General features: G+C 36.9%; 2 protein-coding genes across 5 annotated transcripts; one reads left to right on the top strand and one right to left on the bottom strand.

Moving 5' to 3' along the window:
* The first annotated feature begins 446 nt into the window (after window positions 1-446).
* Window positions 447-5,343, top strand: LOC103319151 (loricrin-like protein). Of its 3 annotated transcripts, none has more exons than XM_089045581.1 (3): window positions 447-693; window positions 2,155-2,265; window positions 2,912-5,343. In XM_089045581.1, exon 3 carries the CDS (start codon window positions 3,225-3,227, stop codon window positions 5,142-5,144), a length of 1,920 nt encoding a protein of 639 aa, XP_088901707.1. In that variant the 5' UTR covers window positions 447-693; window positions 2,155-2,265; window positions 2,912-3,224; the 3' UTR covers window positions 5,145-5,343. The 3 variants fall into 3 exon arrangements, with proteins under 3 accessions (XP_088901707.1, XP_088901706.1, XP_088901708.1); XM_089045580.1 differs by having other exon boundaries at window positions 457-693; window positions 2,155-2,381; XM_089045582.1 differs by lacking the exon at window positions 2,155-2,265 and having other exon boundaries at window positions 458-693.
* A 390-nt stretch (window positions 5,344-5,733) lies between these two features.
* On the bottom strand, window positions 5,734-12,456 carry LOC103319242 (zinc ion binding / DNA binding protein). Of its 2 annotated transcripts, XM_089046571.1 has the most exons (10): window positions 12,333-12,456; window positions 11,985-12,134; window positions 10,667-10,746; window positions 9,939-10,126; window positions 8,173-8,986; window positions 7,768-7,880; window positions 7,376-7,435; window positions 6,661-6,711; window positions 6,386-6,456; window positions 5,734-6,089 (listed from the first exon to the last, which is right to left on the bottom strand). In XM_089046571.1, exons 2-10 carry the CDS (start codon window positions 12,104-12,106, stop codon window positions 5,933-5,935), a joined length of 1,656 nt encoding a protein of 551 aa, XP_088902697.1. In that variant the 5' UTR covers window positions 12,107-12,134; window positions 12,333-12,456; the 3' UTR covers window positions 5,734-5,932. The 2 variants fall into 2 exon arrangements, 1 of the variants encoding a protein (XP_088902697.1); XR_016124327.1 differs by lacking the exon at window positions 5,734-6,089 and having other exon boundaries at window positions 6,432-6,456; window positions 7,710-7,880.
* Window positions 12,457-13,331: the final 875 nt, after the last annotated feature.

Here is a 13,331-nt window from a genome sequence, read left to right as displayed (position 1 = left end):
CCTCTCAAGAGAATTTTTTTATTATCTAAAAAGTAATCACCTTTTGAGAAAGAGGAAGAGACCGAATTTGAAACCTCTATCAATATTAAAAAGAGAAGTATCATTCGGGAGAAAAAAAAAAAAGAGATGTATGATACTAAAGTATAGATTCATAAGTGTACTTTTGACAACCACCAAATGTACAGTACACAACTCTCAGCCACATCCATCACTTTTGTGTTGGGCTGAGAAGATAGCCACACGCCCATGTCCGCAGTAACATACCACTTGGTAGCTGGTGAGGGCAATGTTGACTTTGCGGAGGCCGTCGCTTTCAAGGAAAAGTATGCATTGTCCAAATCAGGAGGCCCCTTGTGCGCCCATGGGGTGATGACAGTTGTGACGTCAAGGCTATTTCTGGTATTTCACAAGGTAAAAATTAAAAATAAAATAAAGAAGGCAGAGACCGGAGAGAGCCGCCCAAATAAAAAAAATAATGGGGGGAGGACATTACTAAATACTTTGCCGCTCTGCTTCTCTCATTTTTTTCCTCCTCCTTCTTCCCTTTTCTGCTCTTTCTTTATTGGGTCTCGTTCTTCTCCTGTGCTGTGCCTTTTGTGTTCTGAAGAATTTTTCAGCCTTAGAGATATGTCTCCTACAGCTGCTACTCAGATGCGCCACCTCTGTCGAAATTTCCTCTGAATTTTCATCTGGGTATTGCATCTGCTAATTTGTTTCTTCATTTTCTTGATCTTTTTTGTACCCTCTCTGCTTGTGCCTGTGTTTGTTTTTATTGTCATATTTATGGGTTTTATTTTATATTTTCATGTGGTTTGTAATTTAACCTTTATTTGTTTTTACTGGAATTGGTTTTGCAGGGTTTTTTTTTTTTCCGGTTACCATCTATATTATTTATTTTTAAGTTTTGAAGATTAATGAGTTAATTGCTGTATTTGACTTACTGGGTAATCTCTGTTTATTTTATTTTATACTAAATTAGTTTTTATTTATTACCAATTTGGATGTTGTAATCTGGGTATATCTCTGATCTGGTTGGGTCCTTACTAATTTGCTTTGTTTTAACGAATCTTTATGGGACTTGTTATGGTAGTTTTGTTGTAGATCTTAAACTTTAGTGCCTGCTTCAATATGGTTTTTGCATTTATGTAACTATGTTTTTTGTCTGTTAATGATTGATTGATGAGAGTAATAAATCTAGATGAGGCTAAAAAATTTGATTTTGAAGTTGCATCGTGGACATTGATGAAGTTTAAGATTGATGAATGGAAGGTTTCATAAGCGGAAGGACTAAAATTCTTGTTACAAGCTGAGACCATATGTCTATGCAGAATTATGACAATTTTCCAGAATTGAACATTTAATTTTTGGTAAAAACCTAAACGACGAAATTTAGTTGAAAACGTTAGGCTCAATGGAAAAATCACAGATGTTGAAGATTTTGACGTTTTTGTCTGGCTTAGATTTGTCTTTCACAATTCAAACATCTGCAGATCTTGATTTCCTCTAATACCTTTTGACCTTTTGAGAATCAAGTTAATCCACGAAGGCACTAGCTATTTATATTGCATTCCGAAGTCCCGTAACAAGTGAGCCATATTGATAATTGCAAGTAGGTGGACCTAACTTTGTGCTACCCGCTTTGTATAAGACAGTTGTAGATTATCGGTTCTTCGTGATCGACATGAAATATGCTAATGAAGTATTAAATGTTGATGTTGACAGAAATATCAAGGGTCTGCAAATGTTAAAATATCAACATTGAGAGATTAGATAGAAATTTTGAATGGAAGTACAAAACTTGATTACTGGAAAATATTGTATCTAACACCGACGCTGGTTAAAAGTTGTTAGAATTCATTTGAAGTTAATTTTAGTTCTTCCAAAGAAGGATTGAAGTACAAGTAAATTGAATAAAATTATATCAAAATGAAAATATATAATGATTGAAGTTGATCAACCACTGAATATGGGGATTCTTTCTCTGGAGTGACAATGTGTTGGTTATGAGAATATGCCCTAGGTTTTGTATAAATAATCCTGTGGTTACCAAGGAATTGTAGAAAAACCTTTGATGTGCTATTTGTTTAGTTTAAACTTTTGTATGTTGGTTTAAGACATGATATTAAGTTGTTTTTCCCTTTTTCTTTTTTGAAGGTTGCTGTCTTTGCTTAGGCAAATCAAACTGAACCAGATACAGTAGTCAGGACTTGGAAGTGCTTTGTTCTTATAAAATTCTGTCGCAACATGGCGAAAAATTTAACAACAGTTAACTCATCTGCGCTTTATAAATATTGGATTATAAATGTGAAATTTATGTTATTGAGTTGTGCAGTCTCCTGTTGCTGCTGCACCTTTGGATCATGGATTCATGGTTATGAGTTGTGAGTTTATATCGGGGATTTAGTTTCTTAATTTTTGGAAACTCAATTTTCATTTTGGCATTTTGCATTCGATATTTCCACATTTGTTGTACTTGGTTTATGGAAAACTTTATCGTTGTTCAAATTCTTTCTATATATGCATGATCCAATCTAGAGTGTCTCCAAAATTTTCAAACGTTTGGCTGGTACTAGGATCACTAGATACTTACTCAGTCAGACTCTTAGCATTTGTTCTAAAAAATATAATAATAAAATAAAGACTATGTTCTGGTGTTGGATTCAGACTCTCTTGCTTGTACTAATCATTCTGTCACATATTATCAGAAACATATCATGTTGAATTTTCTGAAAACTGCGTTTATACCTCTTGAATTTTTTTGGCCATTATCTATAATAGTTTCCTTTGTTTCTTTCGTTTCCTGGAATTAATTTTCCCGATATTGTTTTCGATCTTTTCAGCAGGTATCCTTTCTATCAATTTCGTTTGTACATTCTATAAATTGTGTTTTCTGTTTTCCTCTTATTGTCAGGGTTAATGAAGCTAAATGATATTTCAGCAGGGAGCACAACAAGCTCCAAAGATCTCTGCACATTGATATTAACTATTCTTATAAGGGGGTTCTATCCGCGAAACGTAATCAGATACTTTAGGAAGTGAGTGATTTTGTTGAAAGATATTGGGGTGTGATGGACAGGTCAGACACATCAGGCTTTGTTAGCGGTGGAGGTTGCTTATTAGGATTTCGTCTACTTGTTCATTCAGTTCTGATATGTCCACTTACTAATTGTATGTGATAAAGAGTAGTCTGTTATTCGGATAGCTTAAAACCCAGTTCCCAGAAAATGGATTTGAACAAGAAGAGTGTACTATTTTCCCATGATGGGGAATTCATGAAAAATGACCACTTTGGCTTTGGCGATACAGCTCTATGCTTGAATAGCCCTGGCTCAGGTGGAAGCAACACAACCAGGTATAGGTGTAGTCGAAGCACTTTCAACATTAACTCTTCCAGTGCACCCGAGGACTGCTGCAAATTGGTACTTGGATTGGGCCCAACACCAAGTGCCTACTGCGATGATTATTATAATTTCGGATCTACAAAGAATAGAGGATTACCCACTGCATTATCTCAGGGATTTGCATCTGAGGGTGATTCAATCCTCCAACTTGGTCTTTCTGGAGGGCATCTTGAAGCTTCAGCTATGCTTGATTATTCAATTTCAGGAGGGACTGATATTAATGTATCCTATATCCAGAACCAAGTATCTTCTGAAGTCTCAATTCCAATTGTTGATGAGGGTTCTACTTCAGCCAAGAAATCAGGTGGTTATATGCCATCACTTCTTTTTGCTCCGAGAAGAGAAAGTGCCAAGGTTTCTCTGCTGACTCAAGAACTTTTAGAGCTCGGGTCCAAACCCCACCTGAGAAATGAACCTTCTGCTACAGCAGATTACTCAACAGGAACAATCTCTGAGCAGGCAACCACAGGGACAACTTCAGACCACCGAACTAGCAATCCTAAGAAATGCCAATTTTTTGGCTGTAGAAAGGGAGCACGAGGGGCATCAGGTCTTTGTATTGGCCATGGGGGCGGACAGAGGTGTCAGAAACCTGGGTGCAACAAGGGTGCTGAGAGCCGAACAGCATACTGTAAGGCACATGGTGGAGGAAAGAGGTGCCAACACTTGGGGTGTACCAAAAGTGCTGAGGGGAAAACAGATTACTGCATAGCTCATGGTGGTGGCAAACGATGTGGTTATCCAGGTGGATGTACCAAGGCTGCTAGAGGAAGGTCAGGGCTTTGCATTAGACATGGTGGAGGGAAAAGATGTAAGGTTGATGGCTGCACTCGTAGTGCCGAAGGACAGGCTGGTTTATGCATCTCGCATGGCGGTGGTCGCCGTTGCCAGTACCAGGGATGTGCAAAGGGGGCGCAAGGGAGCACTATGTATTGCAAGGCACATGGTGGTGGAAAGCGTTGCATATTTCAAGGGTGCACCAAGGGTGCTGAAGGAAGTACACCACTATGCAAGGGACATGGTGGGGGGAAGCGCTGCCTTTTCGATGGTGGTGGGATTTGCCCTAAGAGTGTGCATGGAGGCACTAATTTCTGTGTTGCTCATGGTGGTGGAAAGAGGTGTTCTGTGCCAGACTGCACAAAAAGTGCCCGTGGCCGTACTGACTGTTGTGTTAGGCATGGTGGAGGTAAGAGGTGTAAGTTTGACAACTGTGGAAAAAGTGCCCAAGGGAGCACAGACTTCTGCAAGGCCCATGGTGGGGGAAAGAGGTGTACATGGGAAGAGGGTAAATGTGAAAAATTCGCCAGGGGAAAGAGTGGTTTATGTGCTGCTCATAGCAGCATGGTGCAGGACCGGGAGACAAATAAGGGAGGTCTCATTGGACCAGGACTTTTCCATGGGCTTGTATCTGCGTCTTCAACAGCAGGAAGCAGCTTTGATAACAATCATTCTTCTTCAGGAATCAGTGTCATATCTGACAGCGTTGAATCACTGGAAAAGCCAGGAAAAAGACATCTCATACCCTCGCAGGTATTGGTTCCACTATCGATGAAGTCCTCATCCTATTCAAATTTCTTCAGTTCTGAGAAGCCTGATGAACGGAGAAACGAGTATGGCATTGGTGTCGATAGTAGTGACGGAATAAAGAGCTTGGACTTTAAAATTCCAGAAGGGAGGGTCCATGGAGGACCCCTCATGTCACTATTTGGTGGTGACCTGAAAAATGCTATTGATGGCATCTGAGTTCTAAGTGCCTTAAATTTGTAGATTATTATTGTATAATTGGGATATTTTTGGTGATGGGAGTTGTGTATAATTTTCTGCTCAACGACACTCGTATATAGTTTGTGCACTTTACTGTAATGCCAGTCATGGGGATTTTTGACTCTGATTTGTGGATTATGCTGTTTAATGGCCATAAATGGTGGAAACATTTACATCAGTTTGCATGTTGTTTCAAATCTGTCTTTTTTTGTTCTTGGTTGTATCAAATCTGTTTTTTGGTTCTGAGTTGTTTCAAATCTGTAGGGGTTTAAAACACAGCTCTTTTTCTTCCAGTAGATAAAGGAGGGGATACTCAGACACACATTGACACAATCACCAGTAGCAGAAAGTAATTTTTAGCATGTTTCTGATTCAATTATTCATACTTTCTGTAGTTTACAACTTTAGTATTGCAGTTGAACTATACAGAATTTGTTATTTAATTATAACTCGTTCCAGTGATGAAATGGAAATCGATTTCCCCAAACGGGAAAACTGTTCTCTCTTTTTTTTTTCCGATGCGACTAAATGATAGTGCACGTAATTAAGGTAGCCATTGAAAGGTGACTGAAACACGAGAAACGGGGCTACACGAGCTAACAATAGAGGCAAAATATGGTAACCATCAGTACAGATGGCCATTTTGTTGGCCACTGCGAAGTCAAACTACATAAAGACTAGAAAGGCTTTGTCCTTTGTTCATACAACACTAGATTTTTTATAAGGAAACAAAATACACCATATGTCAAATGAATCTTAGATTTCTGCTATTCCAGATTTCCTTGCTTGTCAACTTCTATGGAGTCTACGGAACCAGATTCATCCTCTAAAACCTCTGCAATGACCTTTGGCACCTGTCTTAATAGTCGAGCCTGTTCAGACGGTTGATTTAGCAGCTCTCTTTGGTCCAAATATTCGCATAACGTTGAACACAAAGCAGGTTAAGGTCCACTATCATTTTTTGGGACAAAAATAGCAAAACACAAATGAAGGTAAACATATGCTCAAGCATTTGTGCATGTGTTGTGTATGCGTGCATAGAGACGCCCACACAAATGTTTGTGTATGTGTGTAATTTTCTTCAAGATAAAAGATCGTGAGCGGAAGGACTTCCATCTAGTTGAATAGCCTTCAATAAAAAAACACTCAGATTAAAGCACTTAAAGTTGAGCGAATTTTATTTTTACCACTAAAGAGACATAGAAACTATGAAAGGATATTCTCTTCTCCATCCTTTCTCATTTGCCCGATCAATGTACTTCTGTAACCTGACCAACTCTCGCTCAATCCGCTGACAACAATATTTCCACAAGATGCAGAAAGGATCAGAAAAATGAAGAGCTAGCAACATTCCTCTTTGTAATTGTACTAGTATATTCAGAGAAATTCTATGTGATAAACGCCTGGAAATTTTTTTGAGGGTGAGAGGAATGGCCACATGGGGGAAATCGGCAACAGATTTTATAAGTTAATACCATAAATTAGAAATACCTACATGCTTAGTTATGTCCTCATGGAGATCTCTTGCCTTCTGTTGAAGCTCAACCTGTCCAACAACACACCTTGGTTAAGGTTTGGAAAAGTTATACATTATGTATACACATACAATTATTTGCTATGGAGGATGTCCCATAATTCGTAAAGACGTGACACATTGAGAAAACCTCATTTCAACTAAATTTTCTTCAACTTTGATCCCATTTATTGACATGGTGGATAGTTTTAGGGTGTAGAATCACCATTTAGAGCTTAGACTTGAGGTTTCTAGCCTCGGATTGGTAAATCACTTCGGTTTTAGGTTTTAAGTGTCAAATTCTGGGCTCTAAAGGACCATTCTATACCCCAAAAGATCAACCATGTCAATAAATGGATAAAGAAAATTGAATAGAAGTGAGAGGTTTTCTCAACCCGTGTTGTATTTAAGAAATATGGGACTCCCTGTTTACATGTATATGCATGAATGTCTGTATGCATTGTTAGTCTAGAGAGGCTGATTCAACACAAAGTATAAAGCTGACCCATCGTTCAACACAAGAGTTCGAGTTTCTAAAATTTGGCCATATCAATACAGATCTTCATGGTGAGCCATACAAATCTTTTTCCAGAAACCAGATGAAAGAGAATTAAATAGAAAAAGAATAAAGGTTATTCACTATTATTATTCGTAAGAAAGATCAATATGATCTCTAAGAGGGGAATCTTATACTTACAACTGTAGGTTTCCTCAGAATGCCATTTGTCACATTTTGTCGCAAATCCTCACATTCATCCTGCAAGAAGCACAGTGGAATTCCATAATACTCTTATAGAGGGAAAGTCCTAATTAAAATTCTTATTATAAAAGAAACAAACCAATTTGTATATTTCCGGAAATGCAAATGACAAGTTATTTATAGCTTAATAATGTCAGAATAGCACAATCATATTTTATAGGTTGTGAGTTCAACTCATAGGAATGGGAAGCACATCATATTTTATCTGTATCCTTCTATTGACATTATCACGTACCCTATTTTAATAATGTCAGCTTTAAAATTCAAATACCTCTTAAGATTTTCTCCGCGTCATAAATATGGAAAGATTTCATGAGCAGGTCAGTTACCTCAGTGAAGTCAACATCTGACAGCATAAAAATGGGAATATCTCTTGGAATATTGGAAACTTGCAGGAGAATTTCACCGTTCATTTCATTAATACTTGAGATTTTCCTTATGCCTGCAAGGATATAAAAGCAAAAAACTTATATAATTGAAAGGAATCTCAGGAAACCTTAAAAATCTGTGGAGGAAACAAGAGCTTTTCTGTCAAGATAGCATCACGACTACTTTCGAATATCTATCTTTTATGTTATATTCCCAGTATAGGGTCATGTCCATTCATAGATATGTCAAAGAAGTTATATTTATCAAGACTTCAAACAAATCAGACTAGAAGGCTAACAGTTTTCCAATTTGAGATTATTAACACAATGCATGCTATCACATAATATTGACTACAAACAATTTACCTTCAACTTGTAGAAGTTGGTGAGAATTTCTCTGAAGATAGTCTCTGGGGTCATTTTTCACTCTCACAAAACTTCCTTGAATCTTGCTTTCAGAATTTTCAGGCTGCTTCAGCAACTCCTCCAGTAAGCTCCTTCTTAAGTAGACAAGCTTGATATTATCAGTCACTAAAGATGCAAAACAACTTTGTCGGACGCTAGGACTCACTTCATTTTCAAGAGATGTTATATCTGAGCTTACTGTTCCCTTCTTCCCTACTATCACTGTATCTTTCTTCTTGTCTTCCAATTTATTTTCATCTTCATCCTCACTTGTATTCTCATCCAATAATACCAAGTTCTCACTAATATGTGCCCCCAAAAGACCATATATTTTCATCCTATCTAGTGACTTCTTTCTGAAAATAGAATACAGCTTATCATCACATAGAACCTTTCTCTTCTTTTCAGGGTGAAATAGGTTTCTATCTCTGATGTAAGCAAAGATGATAGAGTCCAAATCATACTGTGATAACTGTTTAGTTGTATCTTTACCAATGGATCTGAGGAAATCAATGAGAGGTTTCGATCCCCATCCGAGATATTCTTGTTCCTTTGGCGCCTTCCTTTTTCCCATCGACCTCTGAAGTTCTGTACTATCAGTGTCACTATTAGGTGTTGTCAGGTCAATATCTTCTTCACTCTCACCAATTTTTATTGAATCAACATCTGCAGAATAGACATCATCCAAACTCAAACCTTCCTTTCCTTTTATGATTTCCCAATATTCTTTGAATAGGCATTCAAAAGTATCCCGATCCTTAAAGTCTATTTTTTCCTGAAATTCAACAACCATACAACTGTAAGAGAAACATAAATAATTAACTAGATGCTACCTCAACAATGATGAACAAATCCAATGAAGAGACTGAAACTGATAGTAAAGAGATGAATTTTATGTTTTCTGTTGCTTTGAGCTAAAGGCTTGTCATCAATTTTATTCACAACGTATATCGAGTGCAAACGAACCATATGGATAAACTATTTACATTAAAGACAGAACAACCATATAGATTTTAATATCGTAAGAAAATTTCTCATGAAGTGAAATAAAAGTTTCAGGTCAAATGAAAATTAATACCCTTCGTTAAAAAGAGGTGACGCTATATTGGTTGCCGACAAGCCAAAACCACCGCTCTCACTCTCCTGCTCCCCAAACACTTCAAATGAGAGCAAACGTATAGCCCTTTCAAATTGAAGAAGAAAATGATACAGGTTCTTGGTGTGCCGTTTCATGTGAATGTTCAGGCGTGTTATCTGACTTCATTCCACATGTAGTACATGCCGTATTACTCTCATTCTGATTAGAGTAACAATTTTCTGGAAGGCATAAATGATTTTTAATAGCTACACACCAAAAGGCGATTAGATTTACACTGGTTTCTCTTTCCTTTTTTCTTATTTTATTAATTACCATTCATAGATTGTGCATCCTTATAAACTTCAGATAATAACAGCTAAGATATAATCAACTCCTACTCTGTTTATTCCCCTTTTATTTTGGCATTAATCAGTTGACAAAAATCATACATATTTTGTCACGAAAGTCCAAATATAACATAACCAATCTGTAACATTCTAGGCCTACATACACACTAAAAATTCCTAGAAAGAAAGTAATTAAAAGCAAAAAGCAAAAATAATGATCAAGAAAGCATCCATCTCAATAGTAAAACCAGTAAAAGAGATTTCTCAAAACTAGTTTAACACAGTAATATTGCTTAACATACCCCATCTAAACCGTATTCTGAGTTTTCTTCTGCGAGTAACACAAGCTTCAAACAGTACTTGCAAAAGCCTTTCTTCCCTCTAACCACTGTGAACTCGGAACCGCTTATGCAATGTTGACATACTGAATTCGGACAACAATAGCAGCAAACCTTTGGGGTATCAAGGCACAGTGAACAAGAATGCTTCCCTGAAACATAAAATTGCATCATCTTTTAAACTGCTAGACATAATAAATCCATTGTAGTGCAAATATGAAGATAAAATCTATTTAGTAGCAAAACTTAATCATGTGAAAGAAAATCTGCAAACATAATAAACGTAATTTATTTAACACCTCTAATTGTATACCTTTCCAAGTGTTAGGAACTCTGGCCAAGAGTTTTTTTTAGTGCTTATTGACCTTAAGTTTGGTACCGAGTCCAAAGCCAATTCAGATTATTGAGAAATATTTGGACTTTGAAGTGATTAGTGGATATGTGACTGGCAATCATGATGAGATATCCAATTGAAAAGATCCCCGATCACATATAACTTACCGATAGAAGGACAACAAGAGATAAAAGAATAAATACAATTCTGGGGAAGGTATGCATGATTCAGGAAATTGTGAAGCATATAAAGTTCATATATACCATGCATGCACATTATCAATTCTGTAATATGCTATGTACAATGATTTCAATAAAAGCACAAACGAATCATTATTGATAAAAGTGAAGTTTCTTACTACAAGTCCAGCGCTTTCCAGTATCAATGAAGGATTTCTTTTTGCCAACACATCCAGGATGATAAACTTTTACACAGTCCCTAAAATGAGTAATTGTGTTAAAATATAGAAGCATAAAAATTTCCTAAGTCTAGGCACAGGAATAATTTGAGGCACATGTGTAAATGCTAGAAGAGACGAGAAAGTACAGGTTGAGGATCAACAGAAGATGCAATGCTCTCTTCTGGTATCCGAAATTACAGCCACACACAGAGAATAATGCTCTCTTATTTCTCGATTATCAGACATGATGTCAAATAATGAATGAGGATGATTAGGTCTGAATATGTGGTTTTCTAATTCACAATCTGACAACATTAACATGTTCTAGGAAGGGAGTATCTTTATCTCTATGCATGTTATGTTGCCAGACTGTCAATCAAACCCCGTATGCAGACTCGATATCACCTATATGGCAAGAAAACATTTCCACACATCCTTATTTTCCTCACACTATTTTGCATGTCTCTAGTTATAATATTTTGAGCTTTGGAAAGAGAACAATTCCAAAGAAAGCACAATACACTCATATGACATAATCTGAATCCTTGGCTTGAAAGTTAGTTCACATTGTATATATTTAATATTAAAATGGTACATTTATAGGTTTGTCTAAAACCCCAATTCTTGTTGGGCCACCCCCTAGGGCCCCTACAATGTACCATAATGCACTCCTTTGCATATAATTACTTTGCCTCTAGGCTAGCTTTGATAATAAGCCACCTCTATGAAACATAAACTCAAATAATTTTTTGCTCCTTTTCCTGGTTAAATATGCACTAGTGCATTTTGCATCAGACCTGCATTGGAGGGACCCCAATTTGAGGAGTTTGGGTCTAAGTGTCGGGCCGCCCCCATGCGGGCCTGGGCCGCTCATGATTCACGGGCCACCGCACAACATAGAACCACAACCCTATTTTTGTTAATTTTGATAGGTTCATAATACTAAAAATGAATGAAAAAAACATGTCAATTTTTTCTAGTTTCCTTGAGGCCTGCCCTAGTTGGGCCATGTCAGTCAGCCGGTGGACCAGGCAGAGCAAAGAAAGCCCATGGTTAAGCCTTTCAAATGGATGGGCCGCCTGGGCCCGGCGACAGCCGAAGCTTGGCGGGTCATTAGAAGAGGCTTCTTAGGCCGGCCGGTGGCTTTAGAACCTCTCTCAATCTTGAAAGCGAATGCATTAGATTGCAACATGCAAACAAGCAAGACATACATTTTTGCAGATGATTCAGTAAAACTGTAAACAGAGTAAAAAAAAGAAAGAAAGTAAAAACTCACTTGTAGTCACATAGCATGAGGTCTCCACCATCTTTGCAGATGAAGCACCAATCCTCTGCCTCTCTCTCCTCGTTTGACACCATCTTCTTCTCTTCCTTCCTCTGCCTCTTCCATGTTTTCATCCTTCTCCTCCTTCTTCTTCTATCTCAACTGAGAAACAAAACCACCCACAAAATAAAGAACCAAAAAAACCCAAGTTACTGCTTTAAATGTATATATATATACACACACACACACATCATTAAAACCTACCAAAAAAACATTCCCAATATTTATTTTGCTTTCAATCTTGTGTTTGAAACCGAAGAATTAAAGCATGCAAAAACCAAAAAAAGAAAGTGAGTTTACCAAAACCAATTGCACCATGCAATCAATGTTCTTCAAGACAAGAGAAAATTATGCTAACTTTGATGATCAAAACCCAAAATCAAACAGGAAAATATTTTCTCTTTTTGTTTTTTTGTTTTCTAACTTCTACTTCTACTGCTAAAGCTGCTGTTGAGTTAGAATTTGTAGGCTGGTTGAACTCTACAACAACTCAACCAGCAGATTAAATTACCCTTTTGTCCCTGACAATTGCACTCTTGCTCTGCACGAAACTGCCCAGAATCCCGATAATGACCCTCCGTCTGTTCTAAACGAGTAAATTGAGGCCGACTGATTTGACATTCTTCACCCTTCCCAATAATAAGCCTCTCTCAAAATCTAATTCCGATTGTCTTTCCTTTTTTATATTACTTTTCGCGGGAGGATTATATTATATTATTTATTTCCTGTCTTTCCTTCTATTTGGAGCTAAACAATAAAAATAGAGTTACAGTCCACTGGTGTAGAGACATTCGTCTAATCCGACGATAGCCCGTTACTCATCCTTTCTTTTAAAATAAAAAAAAAACCTTGCCTCAATCACAATTTACAACAAAGAATAAAAAGGAAAGATCAAGGATATAAGGCATTGATAATAAATAAAAAGGAGAACCTGTTTAAGCACTCAATAAATTCTCACGCATGATATTGGGAATTACATCTGACCAGTTATATACTTGTACCCTTTTCCAATTTTAGTAATACGAGGATGGTATTTCCTTTATTTATTTGATGAAGTATGTAATTGGTAGTTATTGTTAATCATAATGATGAAATATGTAATCGATACTTGTCGTCAATCATAACGTTACGGACATCACCTTGTTTATCAACTTACTAACACAAACATATATGACACATTGATATAATATGTCATGTCATTTGTCTATCTCATACTACATGTTTAAAAAGTTATTTTTTTTAAAAGGGAAATTAACCAACAACAACAGACAACAATAAATAAAAAACATCAATCGTCAT

Source organism: Prunus mume, linkage group LG2 (assembly GCF_029339155.1).
Source record: "Prunus mume cultivar Tortuosa linkage group LG2, ASM2933915v1, whole genome shotgun sequence".
In the NCBI taxonomy this organism is placed as follows: Eukaryota; Viridiplantae; Streptophyta; class Magnoliopsida; order Rosales; family Rosaceae; genus Prunus; species Prunus mume.
The sequence above is the reverse complement of the archived record's forward strand: the minus strand, read 5'-3'. Positions and strand labels throughout refer to the sequence as shown.